At 48.7% G+C, this 21,002-nt stretch overlaps 1 protein-coding gene across 2 annotated transcripts in view; it reads left to right on the top strand.

The window, feature by feature from the left end:
• St3gal5 (ST3 beta-galactoside alpha-2,3-sialyltransferase 5) overlaps window positions 1–20,663 on the top strand; it is a 43,015-nt gene extending 22,352 nt beyond the window's left edge. For both annotated transcript variants that reach the window (XM_051202910.1, XM_051202911.1), the window contains exons 2-7: window positions 1,756–1,879; window positions 3,034–3,145; window positions 10,632–10,975; window positions 15,261–15,447; window positions 17,034–17,192; window positions 19,429–20,663. In XM_051202910.1, the coding sequence (XP_051058867.1) occupies window positions 1,756–1,879; window positions 3,034–3,145; window positions 10,632–10,975; window positions 15,261–15,447; window positions 17,034–17,192; window positions 19,429–19,677 (1,175 nt within the window). In that variant the 3' untranslated portion in view covers window positions 19,678–20,663. The remainder of the gene's footprint in view (window positions 1–1,755; window positions 1,880–3,033; window positions 3,146–10,631; window positions 10,976–15,260; window positions 15,448–17,033; window positions 17,193–19,428) is intronic.
• The last annotated feature ends 339 nt before the right edge of the window (window positions 20,664–21,002 follow it).

Raw genomic sequence — 21,002 nt, 5'->3', positions numbered from 1 at the left:
GGGGTGGGGTGTAGGTGTTAACTGATCAGGAAAGAGAAAGGGCAGGAGGGAGGCGCTTACCTACATAGGGCAGGGACAGTTTAGAACAAGTCTCAGCAGTTGGGGGTGTCGAAACTGGAGTCATGGAGCTGCCATTGGCCCGGCTCCACATGGTGTCTGCATGCAGAGCCCTTATGCAGCCACCTAAGGCATGCACCACCTAAGGCTTGCACGACCTTTGCCAGCCTTTGAGCTGCCAGTGAGGAGCCATCACCTGTCAATGATGAATCCCGGGCAAGGGAAGGGAGCCCAGAGAAGATCAATCCTGGGATGGGGGAGAACCCAGGGACTAGAGAGGCCCCCAAGACCAGGAAGGGCTCCCTAAGGAGAAGGCACAGGTCCAGAAGAGGACTAGCATGGAGGGACAGGCGGCTGCTGGGGAGAAACCCTGGAGCCGCGGGAAGGAGGAGAGGAGTCAGGAGCAGAACCCGGGGAGAGGGAGAAGCCAGGGTATCAACAGCATGACTTTGTATTCCTTTGGCTCCCGACTGCCGGGATACCTTTCCATCTGAGCTGTAACATTTACTGGGAACCTACAAAACAAAGTAAGGGTGCTTGTCACCCAAGTCTGACAACCCGGGTTTGATCCTCAGGACCCACATAAAGGTGGAAGGGAAGGTGAATGCCATGAAGTTGTCCTCTGATGTCAACACAGGTGCTCACACACATGCACACACACTCACACACACACAACACACACGTGCACACACATACACAGACTCACACACATGCACACACACTCACACACACAACACACATGCACACTCACGCACACAACACACACGTGCACACTCACGCACACAACACACACGTGCACACACATACACAGACTCACACACATGCACACACACTCACACACGCACACATGCATATGCACACGCATACGCACACGCACACATGCGTGCACACCCACTCACACACATACACACACTCACACATGCACACTCACACACATACACCCGCATACACACACTCACACACGCACGCACACTCACACGCACACTCACACACTTGCAGAGGGCAGAAGACAACTTTCAGGTATTAATTCTCTCCTACTAAGTGGAACCCAGGGATCAAAACCAGGTCACCAGATTTCCTGGCATCAGACTTGCCTTGTTCTAATTAGCCATCCTGCCAGTCCCCTACCCCAAATTAAGATTTTAAATTTTGGAATAGTTGTAGATTCATATGTGACAGTCTATAGATTCTCTGTAACTTTACCCCCCCCCATGGCATTTTGCAAAACAATAGTGCTATGTCTTAACAGGCATGTCAGCACGGATACTTCAAGGCCCAGAACATTTCCATCACTTCAGGGCCCTTCACAGTGCCACACCCCACACTCCTCCTCATTTATTTATTTTCCCTGAGACAATGTGTGCAGCCCTTGTACTCGCCATCCTCCTGCCTCAGCCTCCCAAGTGCTGGGATTATCGGCATGTACTAGCACACCTCCTTTTTCCCTTCACACCTGGCAACCCATCCATTGCTGTCCGCTCTGGTTCTGTGGTTTGTCATCTGAAGAGTTTTAGGTATCATACAGGTGTGACTCCTTAACACCAGCTCCTCCTAACTCCCGTAGATTAATCCAAGTCATGGTATCAGAAAGCCGCCCCTGTTACCACCAAGTAGCACTCCAAGCATACCTGTATCATTTTAGCATCTTAGTGTATAATCTGCCTGACGCTGCTTCTTTCTTACCCTCTCTCCTCCCAGAAATGCCAGCTGAGTTCGCCTCTGCAGATCTGAGAAGAGATTGCTCAAGGACCTCCCTGCAATGGTACACCCGAACCCAGAACAAGATGAGAAGACCCAGCTTGCTATTAAAAGACATTCTCAAGTAAGCACAGTGTCCAGGTCCTGTCCCCTCTCCAGGTCAACAGCATAGGGTTAGGAAAAGTGGTTAGTGAGGTTCCTACCTGTTGTTAGGGGAAAACCCTAATTAAACCTCAGTTGGGGGAAGACTCCGGGTATAGATTAGCTGTTGTGAGCTAATATAAATACAACAAATTAAAGTGCCCTGAGGACTCCTAAGTACCACTAAATACTGAAAATCAGAGACGACAGCACCAGGTGACTCTTATTTCCCAGCGACTAGAAGACCAGCAAAGGAAGAGCTTGATGGTTCTTTGCTACCAGCCAAAGTTGAAATCTTCCTCCTTTCTTCCTCCAGATTAAAGTACTCTGGAGATCGTTTTTTTTTTTTTTTTTTTTTTAATGTTTTGCCTGCAAGTGTGTCTGTGTATCATGCACATGTCTATGCGCATGTGTAGTGCCAGAGGCCAGGAGAGGGTCCCCTAGAACTGGAGTTACAGGTGGCTGTTAGCCACCAGTAAGATCGTTTTTTAAACTCTGAGAATTCATACCTAAGAACTGCCTCTGTGGTTTTCCCGCCTCTCCCTGCACGAAGATTGTTTCTTTTTTAAAGGCCTGACTGTTTAAAGAAGCAGGAAAGAAAAAAAAAAAAAAAGATCGAAGCCAAGATTCTGTGTGTATCTGTATGTAGTTCGGTCCCATCATCAGCATTGTTATTTGGATTGTCTGCCCTTGCAAAAGAAAGTTGGGGTGGGAAAGGATTCTATATTTGCTTATTTAAAAAAAAAAAAAAAGACAATCATAAATGGCTAATTTATCTCACCAGATGACACCTGGTGTCCCCTTTACCCCTGGTGACCCTTTGTCGGTGGTTCTCAGCCAGCCTGTCTGCTGCTTCGACCTCTAATACAGTTCCTCGTGTTCTGGTGACCTCCAACCACAGAATTGTTTCCATTGCTGCTCCATAACTGTAATTTTGCTTCTGTTATGAATCATAACTTAAAGGTCTGCTATGCAGGCTGTCTCATATGCAGCCCGTGTGAAAGGGTCCTCTGACCCCTTGGTTAAGGACCACTGTCTTAGATTCTACTTTTATTCCATTTGAACTTGGATTGTACTTAGTTTATGTTTTCCTCTGGGCGCCACAGACTGCATTTACTGTACCGATTCCCCACCCAGGTGTACATCGGTTGTGTTTGCAGTGTGGCTGCTGTACATCCTCAAGGTAAATTACACTGTTGAAGAATGTGACATGAAGAGAATGCATTACGTGGACCCTGACCGCATAAAGGTGAGCTATGGCATGGGCTTTAAATTTCAACACTTCCAAGCACACACACTTTAGCTGCTGTCCCGTCTCTACTGCGCGACCTAGGCATGCTAATGAAAATCTGAGTAAGAAGTGTTCTGGCTTCGTATCTGTTTCTGTTTTTAAAAAAAGAGTAGGGAAGCCTTATTTCAGTTTACAGGCCACAGTCCATCGCTGGGGGCAATCAAGGCAAGAGCTCTAAGGCAAGCCTGCTTGAGGTTCCGTGCAGATTGCAGTTCCGTGCAGATTACCTTCTGAGCAGGGAACTCACTCAAAGCCAAGACAGCGCATCAGAAACCATGGAGGAGCACTGCCTGCTGGCTTGCACATTCTCATGCTCGGCTAATTCCCCTACACAGACCACTTGCCCAGGGGATGGTCCTTCCCACAGTGGGTTGGGCCCTCCAGCATCACAGTCAAGACAGGTCCCCATAGACATACCCAGAGGCTGATTTGGGCAGTTCCTCCATTGGGACTTCTTTTCTCGAGTGACTCTCTAAAGCTGACTAGGACAAAGGGAAAACCAATCTCAGCACTGCCAAAGCAAAGACGCCACTTTCACTCGGTGGTAGTCTTCTTCATTTACCAGTGGGCTCTACTGGACACGTAGTGTGGTGCCTACCGTAGAGTTTATTTGTCATGATGCTACCCATCATTCTTCTAAAACATTTCTGTGGGTGTGATGTGTCGTTCCTGAGCTCTGATTATTGTGGGGGGGGGGGTCTCTGCAAACACCCACAGCCAGCAGAGTAATGCTCCAAGTGAAGCTCGAAGGAAATCCAGTTCAGCATGACTCAGTAGCTGGTATTGGTCCAAACTTCTGGAGTCTGAAACCGGGCATTTTATTGTAGTCATAGTTAAGTATGATACAATCTGGAAAGTTCCCTGGTGTAACACAATCCCATGTACACAAAGGTGGCATCATTACATATAAACTTCTCAAAGCACATGTCACCTCTTCCGTGAAGATGGGTTCTAAGGACAGGTTGCGTGTGTTAACTTAAGGGCCTGAGGGAGGATCTGGTATGGTCTCAGTCATTCAGATAGCATAGAGGTCATCTGCGCTGTTAGCCACCTCCAGCCCTGTTTGGAAGGAGTTTGGGGGTTCCTTGACCATACAAATAATGCAAGGATCATCTAAGCTATTATCACCTCCATTCCCAGCCTTCTGGGCAGAAGACAGTTGTGCATCTCTCCCACTGAAGAGACAACAGTGTGTGTTTAACATTCCTGGTTTACCTAGCGCTTATCTGTGAGCACCAGGACAGGTTTTACTTTTAAAGGTTTTCATACAGTATTTCAATTTTCTTTAAATTTTTATCAATGTTTCTAAGGGGTTTGTCACATGAAATGCAGATTTCACTGGTAAGCTGAGTGGTTAAATTTGACCGCAGTGTTTAGCCCAAGGTTCTAGATAAGGTGATTTAAAACAAGGTGGTGTGGCTGGGGTGCGCTCCAATAGGAACAGGTGTTACATGTAGTGTGACTCACTGTGTCATTGTCCTACCTCATCCCAGCATCATGTCTCTGCAGACAGTGGCCTGCAGGTTTGACCTGCCTGCACGCCTGTGCCTAAAGTAGGTAGCTAGTGTGGTTAGTCTAGTTCAGTGTTTGGTGCCCGCCCGGAACACACCGGGGATGCTCTGTGCTGTCACCTCAGTGAGCACGTCACCCTTCCTGTCCACAGCTGAGATGACCGGATTAAACCAAACCAAATCCATTGAATCCGAATCCCTTGGCTTCAGTCCCAAGTTTTCCCAACGAGGAAAATGTCAGGAGTGATGTGTGTCTGTGTAGATACTGCCTTTCTTGTTTGATTTGCATTCGCCCATTTCTGCTTTTACCCTGTATTCTTCCGATGCCCCGGTTTTTTAGGGTCCAGATAGATAAACATGCCACGGAGGAGCATACCCCTGTCTGGTCATAGATTTCCCTTTTCCGTCTGTCCCCTGGTGTTTGCTGCTTCCTCTTGCTTCGTCAGTATCCCACATCCGCTTTGGAGCCACATGTGTCTCCATCCTCTGCCCATCTGTCTGGCTTGCAGACATTCCCTGAAGCCCGTTCAGTTCCAAGGCCTTTCTCAGGGCTCTTGGATCAGCGTTTTTGACACTCTGTCTGTTTTCTATCTCCTGGGAAAGGCCTAAAATAATGGCATTTGGTGTGGTTTGCTGAATCACTGTGGATTCTTCTGTCTGATTCTTCCCTGAGCTTCTCCACTTTCTGGCACATCTTATTTCCCTGTCCTTTTATTTACGTGTGCCGGTGCCTGCCTGCCTGCCAGCCAGTTGGAGGTTCTGGAGTCTCTCACATGAGGCTGAACATGCTGCATGGGCACAGAGTGGATGCTTTGTCATAACGCTGTACACTTGGCAGAAGTAGAGACCCGGCTGCCTGCCTTCACTGTTTCCCCCCACAACTACATTAAGGATGGTCAGACAACCGTACATATGTGTCTTTCTGTGTGTGCACGCCACCATGCCTGGTGTTTCCCATGGGTCTTCAGGCTTGTGCAGCGAGCCCTTTGACACTCAGCCGCCACCCCTGCTCCTGCTCTGATTACGTAGCTGTTGCTCTTCTTTTGAGATTTTTTTTTATGTATATAGATGTTTTGCCTGTAGGTGTGCCTTTATATTACAAGTGTGCAGTGCCCACAGAGACCAGGAAAGCACTGGATCCCTAGAACCGGGATTACAGATGCTGAGCCTCCAGATGGGTACTGGGAATCAAACCCAGGTCCCCTGGAAGAACAGCCAGTGCTCTTAACCACTAAGCCATCGCTCCAGCCCCATAATTATTGTGGTTGTTTTCTTTAAAGTTCTTCAGCGTCTTAATGACTTTTGGTAGAGACCAAAGAGAAACTGGGGCACCATCACAAGAAGGTGAACACTTGCATAGCCTAAAAGATCTGACTTGGGGCAAATGCCTATGTGGCCTCACTGACGGGGAGGTGTATTGGACTAGCAACCAAACTGCAGAAGGAAAGGCTTGAGGTCTCCTGCCATTCGCCCTAGACCCTGTCATATTAATTCACGTGAGTATATTAGCAGTCTGTCCGAACTGTAAATTATTTGAGAGTGGAATTAAGTTCATAAAGTCCCCGATAGTCTAAGGAAAGGCTCACACGCCTAGCTGGCCCTTGGGAGTGCTCTGTTCTACATGTCGTCTGTTTCCGGCTTGTCTTTGCCCCAGACGTGCCTTGTGATAGCACAGTAGAATTTCTGAAAACTGAGCCTGCCGTGTCATCGTTGTCAGAAGCACACAGAGGTCCCTTTGTCCACCTGGGAGACTTCCTGGTCCATCATCGAGTCCTCCCAGTCCATCATCGAGTCCTCCCAGTCCCTCATTGAGTCCTTCCAGTCCATCATCAAGTCCTCCCAGTCCATCATCGAGTCATCCCAGTCCATCATCGAGTCCTCCCAGCACTACCCCTGCTGTGTGCACTGTGTGGAGCTTCTCTCTCTTGTCACCTCTGAACCTCTCTCTCTCTAGCCATTTGGTCGAGATACAATTCACACATCATGAAACTCACTGTTCGGGGCATATGGTGCGGGGCCTTTCACATATCCACAGAGCTGTGCTACTTGGTGATGCGTGTACAGAGCCTTTTCGTCGGCCCCCAGAAACTCCAGGACCATTAGCAGTGACTCCCTCCCCAAGCAGCACGAATCCCCTCTCTGCCTCTAAGGCTGTTTCCCTGTTTCATGTAAATACAGCCCATCGGCTTTTGTTGCTGGCTCCTTGCACTTAGCACAAAGTGGAACAAACAGGAAGTCCTCAAAGCCGGCAGATAGCACTGGTTTGTTACATGCTGTAACCATGGACTGGGAGTGCAGATGTACACACACTCCTGGCTTTCCATGTGGGCAGATCTGAGTGATAGTGCATGTAAGTCTCAGAAGAGTGAACTCTGCTAGCTTCATTCTTGCATCCAGCATCTGGAAGCAGGAATGGTACCCTGCCCTGTCAGACTCCTGTTCCCAGCTGCACGGTTGCCCAAGTGGCATTCATTCTGCAGGGGAGGGAGAACAGATGCCAAGCTGTGAGGTTTGTGGGTTTTGTGGGTGTTTTTTTTTCTTAAAAGTGTCATTTAGTGTGCCAGTTGTTAACAAGACCAGTCGTGGTCTCTGAAGAGATGCTTAGGCATATGGAAAGTGTGGTTCAGATTGAAATTGCACTTAAAAGATATTTGAGGAGAGACTGTCATGTTGTGTTAATTTAGGCTTGGTTCCAGTGAGTGGTGGAGTGCTTTGAGAGAGCCAAAGACCAGAGATCGCCCTAGGGACAGCATTCCGTGCCCTATAGCTGGTAACCGTGGCCCGACTCCTCGGCTCGCTCAGCTCCACAGAACCCACTTACTCAGGCTCATCCTGCTGAGCTGCTCCTCCAGCTCAGGCAGCGGCACCCTGCAGGCTTCTCTGATAGCCTTGGTACCATCTCCCACAGACCACCCCAAAAGTATCAGAGGTGAAAAAGCTGAAGTCTCCACCCAGTGCCCACTGGTATGGCCAAATGATATACTGCTTGTGATTAAACAGATCTGAAACCGCCCAGTAGGGCTTACTCCTGCGGGCTGCTCTCTGAGTTATACCAGCTGCACCCTAACTCCTTCTGCGGTGTCCTGTCACCCTGATTAGTTCCCTCAGAGCGCTTTTTATTCAGTTCTCAACTAATTCTCCACGGGGCCCCGGTATCCTCTGTCTCACCGAGGTTTCACTATGGCGTCCTTCCCCTGAGTACCCTGAAATTTTGTCTGCTTAGGTCCCAGTGAGCCTGTGGGCAGGTGGCTGTGCCTGAGAACTTTGCTCACAGTTGTACCAGGAACCAGGCACCAGGAGGAGGCGGCCAGTGTGCGATTACAGATGTGGGGACAGGCATTTCTATATTGTTTTTCCTGCCGGCCTAGACCCACCGCGGTGCCAGTTAACACACCGCGACTCTGTATTTGATATAATGCTGTTGGCCAGTTACTAGTTTCTTATCCGCTAGCGCTGTCTTAAGTATTAACCCATTTCTATTAATCTAAGTGTTTCCACGTGGTCTCATCTTCCCGGAGAGAGGGCTGGTGTTCTGCTCTCTCCAGTCTCTCCATGTTGACTCCCTACTCCTTCCTCTCTCCTCCATGTCTCCTAGTCCCTCCTATCCTGCTTTCCTATTGGCCCACAGTGATTCATTAACCAGTATGAGAAACATAACTGTCCTCAGATCCCAAGAGCTGTGGTGGAGCTAGGCTCCGCATATTTAGTTATCCTGAAGTTCTTTGACCTAAATTCCCCCCTCTCCTGAAATTATAAAATCAGTAGGCAATTGTGTACTTATAAGTGTGCCGCTTGTATTTCTAAGAAGCAGGGTCCTTCAGGTTAAGGAGTGGAGATGACATGGAGATTTTGCTAAGGAAATTACCTGACCTTAATTCCCTTCAGTGAACTTCCATGGTGTGGTGTTTCATGGCAAATTGTCACATCATTAAACAGCTGGGCCTTCAAGATGCCTTTTTTTCTTCGTTGTTTGTAGCTTGCAGCTCAACCCGGAGACTTTGAAGAACTAAAGCCCTCGTTTCCACCCTAGATTTGACATGGTGTCTTGTATCTTACAAGAGTAACACTAGCTCTCTGCACCCCACAGCCACCTGGATGGTGCCGTCCAGGCCAGGGGCTGGTGCCTGCCAGTCAACCCTCCCTCACTTGGGTGCCGTGCTCCCCACCTACCTGTAAGCACCCCAGCTCCTTAAAGTGAGCTGCTCCTTGTGCGTGTGTGCATGCGTGTGTGTGAATGTGTGTGTGAGTGCGTGTGTGCGCGTGTGTTTTATTTTATTTTATTTTATTTTTTCCGAGCTGTGAACCCCATGTAGGGAAAGGAGGGAAGACACATCGAGAGCTCAGCGTGGCTTTAAACAGTGGGAACAAGAGTGAGGAGGAGCTGGCACCGGCTGTCATTTAGGTGTGCCTGCTTGCTCTCCTCAGATTTCCTGCCCTGGCTGTGAAGCGGGCACAGGAAGAGTTCACCGCAGAGGGTGACAGCTGGGCCTTGGGCTCTGCTCACAATATACCAGATTAAATCTGAAGCCTGAAATGGAATGCTGTGTCAGGACAGGGAATGGATTGAAATTTCACTCCACTCCAAAGGAAACTTCTAAAGAAAAGATTTGGCAGCACGGGAGAGCTGTGCACATGCTTCTAGCTTGCTTGCGACCTCCTTGCAGCCCAGACAAAGTGACACGTCCCTGGGTCTCCTGGTTCCTTTGGGTCACGGGTGGCACATGGGCAGGGCGTATGTCATAGGGCCACACTGGGCCTTCAGGGCTCCAGAAGCAGCTGTTTGTGACCACCAGACCCGGCGTCTACAGAGGTGAATGAAGACCCTAGCAGGGACCCTCTGTGGCCTTTGCCGCCCCCAGTGTGGCCTTAACGCCCCAAGCCTTATGGTGGAGTCGTTCCTGAGGATACAGGGTCATGTATGATAGGTTTCTTCCTTGACTTGGCCATTTGTCTTCCACGCTGCCCAAAGTCGATTAACCCTACTGTTAACAAGACTGGTCCTGACCCTGCTAGGTAGAAAATACGAAGCTCTTCATTATTGTTGTAGTTAAAAAAAAAAATAAACAAACAAACAAAACACATAACACAGTTTACCATCTTAACCAGGAGGGGGCAGTGTTGAGCCAACCAAAGCCTTGCAACATGCCAAGAAACCATACCACTAAGCTACATTACCAGCCCCAATTCAGCATGGTGAAACAGACCTCTAGAACTTCCTCTTACTTAGTGTGTGTCTCTCTGTCTGTCTATACCATAGCATTGTGTGGAGCTCAGAGGACCATCTTTGGGAGTCACCTCTCTCCTTCCATCCTGTGGGTCCCAGAGATTGAATTTGGGTTGTGTTGTCAGGTTTAGTTAGCCCCAGCCACCTTGACCTCCAGAGCCATCTTGCTGGCCCTCCAGAACCTTTCAGTATCCGAAGCTGAACACCATGCCCGTTAGACGCATTTCCTCTCCATCACCTTTTACCCTGGTTCCCCCCACCCTGCTTCTGTAAATCTGTCCACTTCTTAATGCCCATCTTCATGTGACTGGTTTGTCTCGCTGCCATAATGAAATCAGTACCCTGTAGAATTTTTATTCTTGTCACGTGATGTGGCCTCTTGTTCCTTCCTGTTCCTGAGAAAAATCTAACCCTAAAAGGCAAATGCTCTGTGTTACCAGATGGCAACCAACAAGGGAATAGTGACTCCAGGCATTACGGGAAACTAAGTGTCTACACAGTGCTGTTTCTAATGGTGGAGAGATTTTTGGTTTGCGTTTGTTTGTTTGTTTGTTTCAAAGCAGGATTTCTCTGTTTGCCTTGGAGCCTGTCCTGGAAATCGCTCTGTAGACCAGGCTGGCCTTGAACTCACAGAGATCCGCCTGCCTCTGCCTCCCGAGTGCTGGGTGATGGAGAGGTTTTACAGCCTGTGTTGCTCTTCCCCTTTCAGAGAGCTCAGAGATACGCTCAGCAAGTCCTACAGAAGGAATGCCGGCCCAGGTTTGCGAAGAAAGCCATGGCTCAGTTATTTGAGCACAGGTACAGCATGAACTTGGAGCCCTTTGTGCAGAAAGTCCCCAAGGCCAGTGAAGCCGAACTCAAATATGACCCTCCTTTTGGATTCCGGAAGTTCTCCAGTAACATCCAGAGCCTCTTGGACCTGCTGCCTGAGCGTGATTTTCCCGAGCACTTGAGAGCCAAGCACTGTAAGCGCTGTGTGGTTGTTGGCAATGGAGGCATCCTGCATGGACTAGAGCTGGGCCACGCCCTCAACCAGTTTGATGTGGTCATAAGGTATCTGCACTCAAAACCAGCCTTTCTTTAGAATTTGGTCTTGTACTCTGGGCCAGTGCAGCTCTGGAGGCAGAGAGGGGCCCTGGACGCCTTTCAGCCTCCTTGCTTCAAGTCTTGAAACAAAACCACAAAAGCATCCCAGACTCAAGGGGTATGCTGTGGGCTGGGGTCACCTGCTAAGCCTTTCAGAAGAGGGAGGTTTGGAAGGCTGGGAGGGCTTGGTAAACAGTATGTCAATTAGGCAGGGATGATGCAGGACAGCAGGGATAATAGGGGACACCTGGCTTGGGAATCAAGGTCTAAGGCTAGTGAGCCCTGGGAGGCAGTGCTGGCTAGGGTAGACTCCTCTAGGGTAGTTACAGCTCAACACAGGCAGTAGACAGCCATCCTAGAATTCTCCGATTTACCTAACTCTTTAGAGGAGGTTTTTTCCGTTTGTTTGGTTGGTAGGTTTTAGGGTATTGTTTTTTTGGTTTTTGGTTTTTGGGTTTTTTTGAGACAGGGTCTCTGTAAATAGCTCTGGCTGTCCTGGAACTCACTAATGTAGCTCATGTTGTCATGGAGCTCCCGAGTGCTGGGATTAAAGGCACGCTCCAGCACATTGTGCTCAGAAGTTACTTTCCTAGGTTAGGGGTGTAGCTGAGTGGTAGAACACTTGCCTACAGTATACCGGGTCCCGGTTTCAGTGCTAGCACGGGAAAGGAAAAGGTTTTCTAATGATAGAAGTAAAATATGCCCATTATTAGGAAGAAATTGCAGCTTCCTGTAGCATGAGTCACTGCTGTGCTGTTGTTCATATTGCCGTGGACATGTGCCTGCCGCTCTCCAAAGATGGTTTTGTTTTTTACTTGTGTGTCTGTGTGTGTGTGTGCGTGTATGCAAGTGCCCGTGGAGGCCATAAGAGGTCATCAGCAGTCACAGGCTCCTGTGAGCCACCCGGTAGGGGCTCAGGAACTAAATTGTGGCCCTCTGGAAGAGCAGCAAGCACCCTTAACCACTAGGGCATCTCTCCAGCCCGGCTTTACAAAGTATTTTAAACTTATTTATGATTAGCTTCTGAAGTAATTAGTATCTCAGAACTCCTTTAGAAGAAGACAAATGTTTTGGCGACTCTTGCCACACATTAGAATACTCCCATCCTTTTACTTTTTATTATGAAACTGCTTCGCATACATTTATCCACATGCCTTTTTATCCATGCCTTAGACAAGATGTTTAGCATAGAATAGGTATCTTCCAGGCCTCAGTCTGTTTTTCCAACCCTTTATTTATTTATTTATTTATTTATTTTATTTTACATGTCGATCCCAGTTCCCTCTCCCTCCCTCCCTCCCTCTCACCCTCTCTCCCCCCTCACATGCACCCTGACCACCCTCCCCTCCCATCCCCCCATCCAATCCTTTTTTTATACACTGCAGTAAATTAACCACAAAAGCTGGGTCCTAATTCAGTCTGGGCGGATTGAGGACAACAGAGCCCGGGGATGGCGGTGTGACATCCATGGTTGGGAGTTACACACAGAGAGTGGAAAGATGACAGGGGACTGGATCTGAGCAACGTACTGAACAGTAATCGGCAGCACCTTTTCATGGTCTGAAAACTAATGTCGCGATGCCAAGATTGCTGCTCCAGGGGCCTGAGGCGTTAGTGGAAATACTGTCACCGCAGAAGCGGAAGGCGACACGACAAAATCCACTCCAGCCGTTTTGGTCCCGCAAGTGATGATGTTCACATGGGACCCACTCCATGGTGCCTCGGTGTCCTCTGCCGTAGCCTAGAGGCAGTGGGGTTCATCCACTGTGGCCACAGTGCGCGGACAGGTGTAAAGCGCTAAGAGCAGAGACTGACAGAGTCTGTTCGGTGTTCGGTGCTCAGGAAATGCCACTGCTGCTTCAGGGCGAGCATGGGAAGCCGAGGGCTGCAGCAGGGGCCAGGTGTGGACAGGAACAAGGAAAAGCGACTAGGAAGCAGCAGAAGTTGGGCACAGACTGCTGAGAACAGCAGAGTGGGCGCTCTCTTCTCGGAAGTAACCCCAATGGCTGATGCTGTCATGCCTCGCGGGTGCCACAGAAGGGCACAGGTGACAGTCCGTCCCTCGCTGCTTAAATGCCGCGTCTGGAGGCTTCCACAACCTTGTGCCCGGTCCCACCGAGCAGATAAATTAATATCTGTGTGCGAGTAGCAGTGTACAAAACAGGGCTAAGAGCCCCACCCACCCAGCCATGGGGGCCAGGCTGTGGGAAGGAGCCCCGCCCACCCAGCCATGGGGGCCAGGCTGTGGGAAGGAGCCCCGCCCACCCAGCCATGGGGGCCAGGCAATGGGAAGGAGCCCCGCCCACCCAGCCATGGGGGCCAGGCTGTGGGAAGGAGCCCCGCCCACCCAGCCATGGGGGCCAGGCTGTGGGAAGGAGCCCCACCCATCCAGGAGTGCAGGGCCAGGCTGTGGGAAGGAGCCCCGCCCACCCAGCCATAGGGGCCAGGCTGTGGGAAGGAGCCCCGCCCACCCAGCCATGGGGGCCAGGCTGTGGGAAAGATGGGGTAGGAGGATGGGTGCTATCAGCACAGACCTTCAGTTCCAGGACAGAGTAGCTAGAGGGGGCTGCACATCAAGCTGACTTTGAAGGACAGTGGTGTGTCTTCTCAGAAAGGAAGCAGTTGGGGATGGCTGAGTGAGGAACACTGCCGGGTGTGGGGACAGAGCTAAGACAGTGGGGAGGGGCCAGAAAAGAGGCTTGGTGTCCTGGGGTGGCAGGGCTGCGGCCGAGGACATAAGGGAAGAGGCATCTGTGCACCAGGGACAGTGAAGGGTGCTTGGAGCCTGGCTACAAAGAGGAAGACTGGTTAAGAAGCATTTTTTCATAATTTTGTGGAAATAGTACAAATAATTCCCATTTACCCTCCCTCAGATCTTCTGGCTGACCACACTCCATCCATTGCTTATTTCTCCTGGATCTATGCAGATGCTCTTGGCTTTTGAGGAGGGTTCCACCTGTCCACCCAGCATAGGTTTCCTCAGGAATATAATAAGAGGCAGGGGGAGAGCTTGGTGCATAAGGCTCTTGACGCAGGACTGGAAATCAGATCTCTAGTGCTTGAGTAAAGGCCAGGCAGGCGACCTGTAGATTCCGTGCTCTGTAATTCCAGGCTCAAGAGGCAGAGGCAGGGGACCCCCTGGGCAGGATGGCTAGCTAGACTAGCCATACTGGTGAGCTTTGACTCAAATAGAGAGACCTCGTTTCATTCGGTAAGTTGGAGAGCATTTGAGGAAGACTCCTCGTGTCAACCCATTCGTGCTTATAAGGGAAGGGGCAGCGTGGGATGCATTGACTCTACCTGCCTACTGCACAGCTCAGTGTAGAGTGCCAATCATTTCCTCTCACCTGTGGCATCGTAAAAGGTTTCATAGCACAAATGGTAGCAGCCCAGGAAGAGAACAGATGCGAAGTTCAGAATTGGGTTCTGTCAAATGTGCATCGCTTTGAAAGGTTTTAAGTTGAGTCGGTGAAGGCCCGATACCTTCTCGTACTGTTACTCTCTGCTCAACCCCTTTTGAAAGTTACAAATATCAGGAGCTTGAGTGTGCTTTTCCTGAGAACAGGAACATGACACTCAAGATCAGAATGTTAATATAATAGAATTAACGAATTGTATCCATACATCAATCTACTGATCTAATCTACAGACTTCATATCAATAATGCCCTTCCTTTTAAAAAGAAGCAGAAGAAAGAAAACCATCTGGCCCAGTGCATGCTTTGGCATTTATTGTCCTATTGAGTAGCCTGCATTAGTAACCATGGGATTAGGTGTTTAAGATCTGGAAGAAGCGGCACGAGGCAGCAAGGTTAGGCACAACTGTGTGTCGGGTATTTTTATGAGATTTCAGAAGACCTGGGCACAGTGGCATAGCTCTGTAACCCCAAGTGCTCAGGGGACTTTGGAATTCTGGAAAGGACTCTTCATTATCTGAGCAAACAGGAGATTTTCAAAGAAAGGAATATCCAGGAAAGCTCCGGATGTTAGGTTTGGGCTGGCTTCAAATACTGGGACATGACAGACTGCTTAAGCTGACAGGGTCATATCTTGGTGCTCCATCGTGGACTTCAGGCTGCACTCAGCCAGTACCCTGAGGGACAGTGCTGTGTAGAGCACTAAGGCCCCTGGGAGGGAATTCTACTCCAGCAACGTCCTGACTCGTGGAGGACATGGCATAGGATGTTGGGCTGCCACATGGTGGGACAACATAGTTAATGACTTCCTTTTCAAATTTTTCCTTGTCTGACTAGGTTAAACAGTGCACCCATCGAGGGTTATTCTGAACACGTTGGAAATAAAACCACCATAAGGATGACTTACCCAGAGGGAGCACCACGATCAGACGTGGAATACTATGCCAGTGACTTGTTTGTCACCGTTTTATTTAAGAGTGTTGATTTCAAGTGGCTTCAAGCAATGTTAAAAAATGAAACCTTGGTAAGCACCCAGAATTCTTCTGGAAACCTGGCACTTGTAAAAATGAGGGTATCTTAGAGTCAATTGTGGACTTCCACTTTTTAAATAGACACAGTAGACTACAGACTTTTGTGTTGTCTGTGAAGGTTATGTCCTCCCTCTCTGTAGAAACCTCAGAACTCTTCTGCGCATTTGCTTTCGGAACCTGACTAAGAATCGGCGTGTGGGACTGAACGTGTCGCTCAGTCTGTACAGTGCGTGCCTAGCATGCACACGGCTTGGGGTCAGTCCCCAGTACCACATAAAACCTGTTGTACCTTTATTCTCAGCACTTGGGAGGTGGAGGCAGGAGAATCATCTCCAGGCCATCCTCAGCTACATAGAGTTTGAGGCCAGCCTGGTCTACCTGAGACAAACAAATAAATAAACAAAACTATGAGAAGAATTTTATGTGAAAATAGTGGCCATTACTTATCGGGAATTATCAACTTTAAGAGCATGCTTTCTATTCAGGGGTTGATTGCCTTGTTCTCCAGACATGGACTTGAAGGAAGTGAGATTTGCCCAAGGATGAATGTCAACCATGCTGAAGTTTATTATACATAATCATCCCAGAGATGTTCTCCACAATGCTGTAGGCAAGACCCTCTCGTTGCAGTAGATCCAAAGCACTCTTGAAGGGCAGAGGCCTCCACTTGCTCAGATTCCTCTTGTTGGTCCTTATTGAATCAGTTAATGCTACTTTGTAGTTCCATCCATTAAAGTGAAATAATTTTCAGAGCTCAGTTATCAAGCTGATCACAAATAACAATCTCCAAAACTAACAGAATAGGGTCCACAGAGATGGCTCAGAGGGTAATGGTGTCTGCCACCATGCCTGACAACCCAGCTTCAATCCCTAGGAGCTTCATGGAAGAAAGAGATGATTTCCAGAGATCGTCCTCCAGCCTCCATGCATGCGCTATGACCACACACGCACGCACGCACGCATGCACGCACCATGGTTACAATATACTTTTTTAATTAGCAGACTGTGCTGTATGATAGAACAGTTTATATGTCCAGAGCCCAATTCTCTGCAGATGAATGTGATCTTCTGGATTTCCTATTGTGCAAAACTTCTGATGGGGGATGAAGCGGCCTATAGTCAGTTGCTAAGCAACTTTATGAGACTAGGAAATGGAGTCAGTGGGAAGTAGGCACGAGGCGAGAGCCCATCCAACAAGGCACTCATCACACTTACTACCCTTAAGTCGAGCCTGTTCTCTGGCCTTTCCTGGGAACACGTGGCTGTGGGTTGGAAAAGAGACACCATGGCTCAGGTCATTCTTTAGGAATTTCTTCCTCTAGCAAACAAGCTGGTTTTGTCATTTCTGTTCAGATCTGCACCACCTATGTAAATTGCAAGTTTCAGGGTTACATTGTTGGGTTGAAATGCTCGGTTTCCGTGCATTAGATGACTGTACTCCAAGGTGCAGGGTACAAGGCCCCGGTGTGCCCATGACCTTGGCACAGCTGGCAGTGAGTGCCTTCTCACGCTCTCACCTTCTGTTGATGGGATAACGGGGTTAAGCATCCCTAACTATTGCTTGCGCTCTGCTCCTCAGCCTTTCTGGGTTCGGCTCTTCTTTTGGAAGCAGGTGGCAGAAAAAATCCCACTCCAGGCGAAACACTTCAGGATTCTGAACCCAGTTATCATCAAAGAGACTGCCTTTGACATCCTTCAGTACTCAGAGCCTCAGCTGAGATTCTGGGGCCAGGAAAAGGTATTTTTGTTGCTACTCGATTAACTGTCCTCTGTGTGCTAGAGAAAGTGTGTTCAGGTTCGCTGTGAGCTCATCTATACCACTGGAGGCGTTGACCAGACAAGCCCATGTGTGATTATCGTTACACCCCTTGGTGCCAGGGCTCCTTGTGGTTGAGTTAGCTTTCTTCGTAGGTGTACCTTTTAGAATAGTGACACTTCCGTTTCCGAGATGTTAATTAAGGTATCTTTGCCCCAGGGCCACATTCAACTGCCAGACACTAAGAGAGGTATTTTGTTAATCTAAAAAAGGTTGTGTATATTTTATCCCTACGAGATACTAATAATCGGTACTTACCAGTACATCACAGGTGACGATAAATGAAGTCAGCCCTCTAAGACAGTGCTTTTCAGTCTGGTCCCACCCCAGACAGTCAGACTTCATTGGTCAGGGTGTGGTCTGTACATGGAGGTTTTCAAAATTACCCAGGTGATTTGCCTCACAGCCTAATTTGAGAACCTTTGCCTTCTAGATTTCCACTGAGGAGGTTGTTAACCTGCAGTTAGCGTGTGCTGCCAGAAGGGGGTGCTGTGGAGAATGCTTTTATTGTAGCTTGGCCCATGTCTTTAAAACTTATAAGACCAGCGTGAAAATCCTTCTTAAACAACATTTAGCACATGTATACATGAATGATGAAGTAAACATGCTTGAAATAAAAAAAATCTTTCTTGAGCTAAAAAAAAAAATGAGCCTGAAGAAATAAAAAGGATGGGCTGGAGACATGGCTGAGCACTTACGGCTAACCTGAGTTCCGTTCCCAGCACTTACATCAGGTGGCTCCCAACTGTCAGTAACTCCAACTCCAGGGCATCTGGTACCCTCCTCTGCCTCCTCTGGCCTCCTTAGGTACACACACACACACACACACACACACACAGAGAGAGAGAGAGAGAGAGAGAGAGAGAGAGAGAGAGAGAGAGAGAGAGAGAGAGAGAGAGACCGACCAAATACACCCAAATAATAAAGATAAAAAGCCTCTTAAATCATAAGAAGTATCTCGGTTGGGCACTGTGGTATACCCACCATGCCAGTGCTCAGGAAGTTAAGGCAGGTTCAAAGCCAGGCTCAGCTACATAGTGAAACCTTGCTTCAGAAAGAACGGCATTAGTAGCAAAAGGCTGAATGAAGGCTTTAAGGGTTTAAAGGAGTTCACCATCACAACTGCGCTAGCAAGGCAAGATACCACTGCAGCTGAAGACAGCATCAGCCCGAGTACTTAGCACTCTAACAGGGTGTGGGGCGCTGGGGTGTAGTTCAGTTTTACAGTGCTCAGCCAGCATTAGTGGATCCCTGAATTCACACAAACCAGAAGGTGTTACAGGTCGGTAATCCCAGCACCAGGAGATGGAGCAGGAGGGTCAGAACTCTAAGGTTGTTCTCTACTTCGTGGCAGGTTCAAAGCCAGCCTAGGTCAGCTCTGAAAATCTCCACGTCAGAGATTTCTCATTCATGTGCCCTTCCATCATGTGGAGAAGTTTTGTGGGCCTCAGACAATTGAGGAGGTTCTAGTCTGTCTTTGTGTGGGTGTGTGCGAGTGTGTGTGAGGGTGTGTGGGTGTGTGTGAGGGTGTGTGTGTAGGTGGGTGTGTGAGTGTGTGTGTGAGTGGGTGTGTGTGAGGGTGTGTGTGTGTGTAGGTGGGTGTGTGAGTGTGTGGGCGTGTGTGTGTGTTAGAGGACAGCTTGCAAGAATCCTTTCTCTCCTTCTACTTTGTTGGCCCTGGAACTGAACGCAGCTCCTCAGGTCTGGCAGCAGGTACCTTTACCTGCTGAGCCTTCTTGGCAGCCTCTGCAGCCCTTTCTGATCTCTCGTCATGCACTGTTTGCATGATTGCTCACACACTGGTTGTGGAGCTCCTGTGTGTTCCAGGCTACATGCTAGAGGACACAGACAGTGTCACACAGCCATAGCAGAGGGCCGTCCTTGTCGTCATCTCTCCTGGCCTCTGCTTACAAGCACGCAGACTGACTGCGATGGTCCTTTTTACACCAAGGTTGACATTGAGAAGTGGGTACCCGTGGCGCTTGAAGCGATTTAGAATGAATGGTTAGCTGCTGGAGGCGAACCTGTGAACTCTGGGGGACTCTCCATGAGTTCCAGGACAGCCAGAGCTCCATGGTGAAACTCTGTCTGAAAAATAGAACAAAGTGTTGTTTTTAAAAGTGAAGAACTGTATTAAATCTGTCTGTGTTCCTTTCAGAATATCCCCACAATCGGTGCCATTGCCATTGTCTTAGCCACACACCTGTGTGACGAAGTCAGCTTGGCAGGCTTTGGATATGACCTCAGTCGGCCCCGGATCCCTCTGCATTACTTCGACAGCCAGTGCATGGGTGCCATGAACTTTCAGCTCATGCACAATGTGACCACAGAGACCAAGTTCCTCCTGAAGTTGATCAAGGAGGGTGTGGTGAAGGACCTCAGCGGGGGCATCCATTGCGAATTTTGAGCACAACAAACCTCAATTAGAAACGCAGCTGAGAACCGTGGCGAACAGCCCTCGCTTGCAGTCACCCCGCAGCTGCGCTGACTCGCAGCTGCTTTTAAACTTTTAATTAAAAAAGAAGGAAAAAAAAACAAAAACAAAAAACAAAAAAGTTTAGCTCCTCCCACCCCTCACCTCTTTGCCCTATTTATTTGAAGTCATTGTTGGGTTTTGCACATTTTTATAAATTAATTTTAAGAATGGGATTGAAAAGACTTTTCAGAGAGAATCTTATTGTATTCTAAGGAAATAATTTAATTTGCAGAAACTGTACACATGTCGTCTGCACGGTGAGCAGCAGGTGATGCGGTAGCAGGAGAGGGGCCTCTGTCCCTTTGGTGATGGCCCTGGTGCCTGCGTCCGTCTGGATTCTGCTGCTCTGTTTGGTAGAACGGACGGCAGAGGGGACTTCCCAGTTCCTGGATGCAGGGCTTCACTCATCACCACTGCAGCCGCAGAGGTGGAGGCCACTAGACAAGTCCATACCCCTTTCTGCAGCTCCATCTTCCGCCAGGCAACCAGCCAGAGCAGCTGCTTGGAGGTGGCTGGCTGGAGAGCCACTGTTTGCTGAGTCCTGTGACATTGCCTCAGGCTGCAGGAGCCACGTCTATCCCACGCTGCCAGGACACTTTTTATACTTGGAGAGGATTTTTCTTTCCTGCTCTTCCAAAGCACTTATGTGTCATTATGACACTGCTGTTTGTCTGAGGTGGCACATCGAAATTATGACAAAACCTCAGTTATCCAGAGCCGTGGGGGAATGAGCCCTTCCAGGGATGAAGGATCACATTTCTGAAGCACTGGAATGAAATCCTCCCATGATAACTTGCTTAATTAAACAAAAAAGAAAGAAAGAAAGGTTTTCAAATGCCTGACAGTGTATACAAAGTAATGTCAAAAAAAAAAAAAAAAAAAAAAAAAAAAAAAAAAAAAAAAAGAAAAGAAAGAAAGAAGAATAAAAGGTATTGGGTCCTGTGATCTAGTTACTTTGAGTGTTTGTTCCTTCACTCGTTCGTTTTAGGAAAATGTCCTTTCTCTGCTGAGTGGAGACCCCACCCTGTCCGCTGCATACTGAGGGACAATTAAGGAGCCTCGCTCTCCTAGCTCTTTGATCCAAGTCCAGGGGCCTCTGGAGAGGTGATGGGCATCGTAGTTACTTTTCAACACTGTGACAAAATTCCATGACCAAGACAACCTGTCGTGATGAGGGACATGGGAGCAGGCAGGCAGACGTCATGCTGGAGCGGTTCCTGAGAGCTCATATCTTGATCCACAAACATGAGGGAGGC

Source organism: Phodopus roborovskii, unplaced genomic scaffold (assembly GCF_943737965.1).
Source record: "Phodopus roborovskii unplaced genomic scaffold, PHOROB, whole genome shotgun sequence".
Lineage (NCBI taxonomy): Eukaryota > Metazoa > Chordata > Mammalia > Rodentia > Cricetidae > Phodopus > Phodopus roborovskii.
Note: the sequence above shows the minus strand (reverse complement) of the source record. Positions and strands in the feature narration are given on the sequence as shown.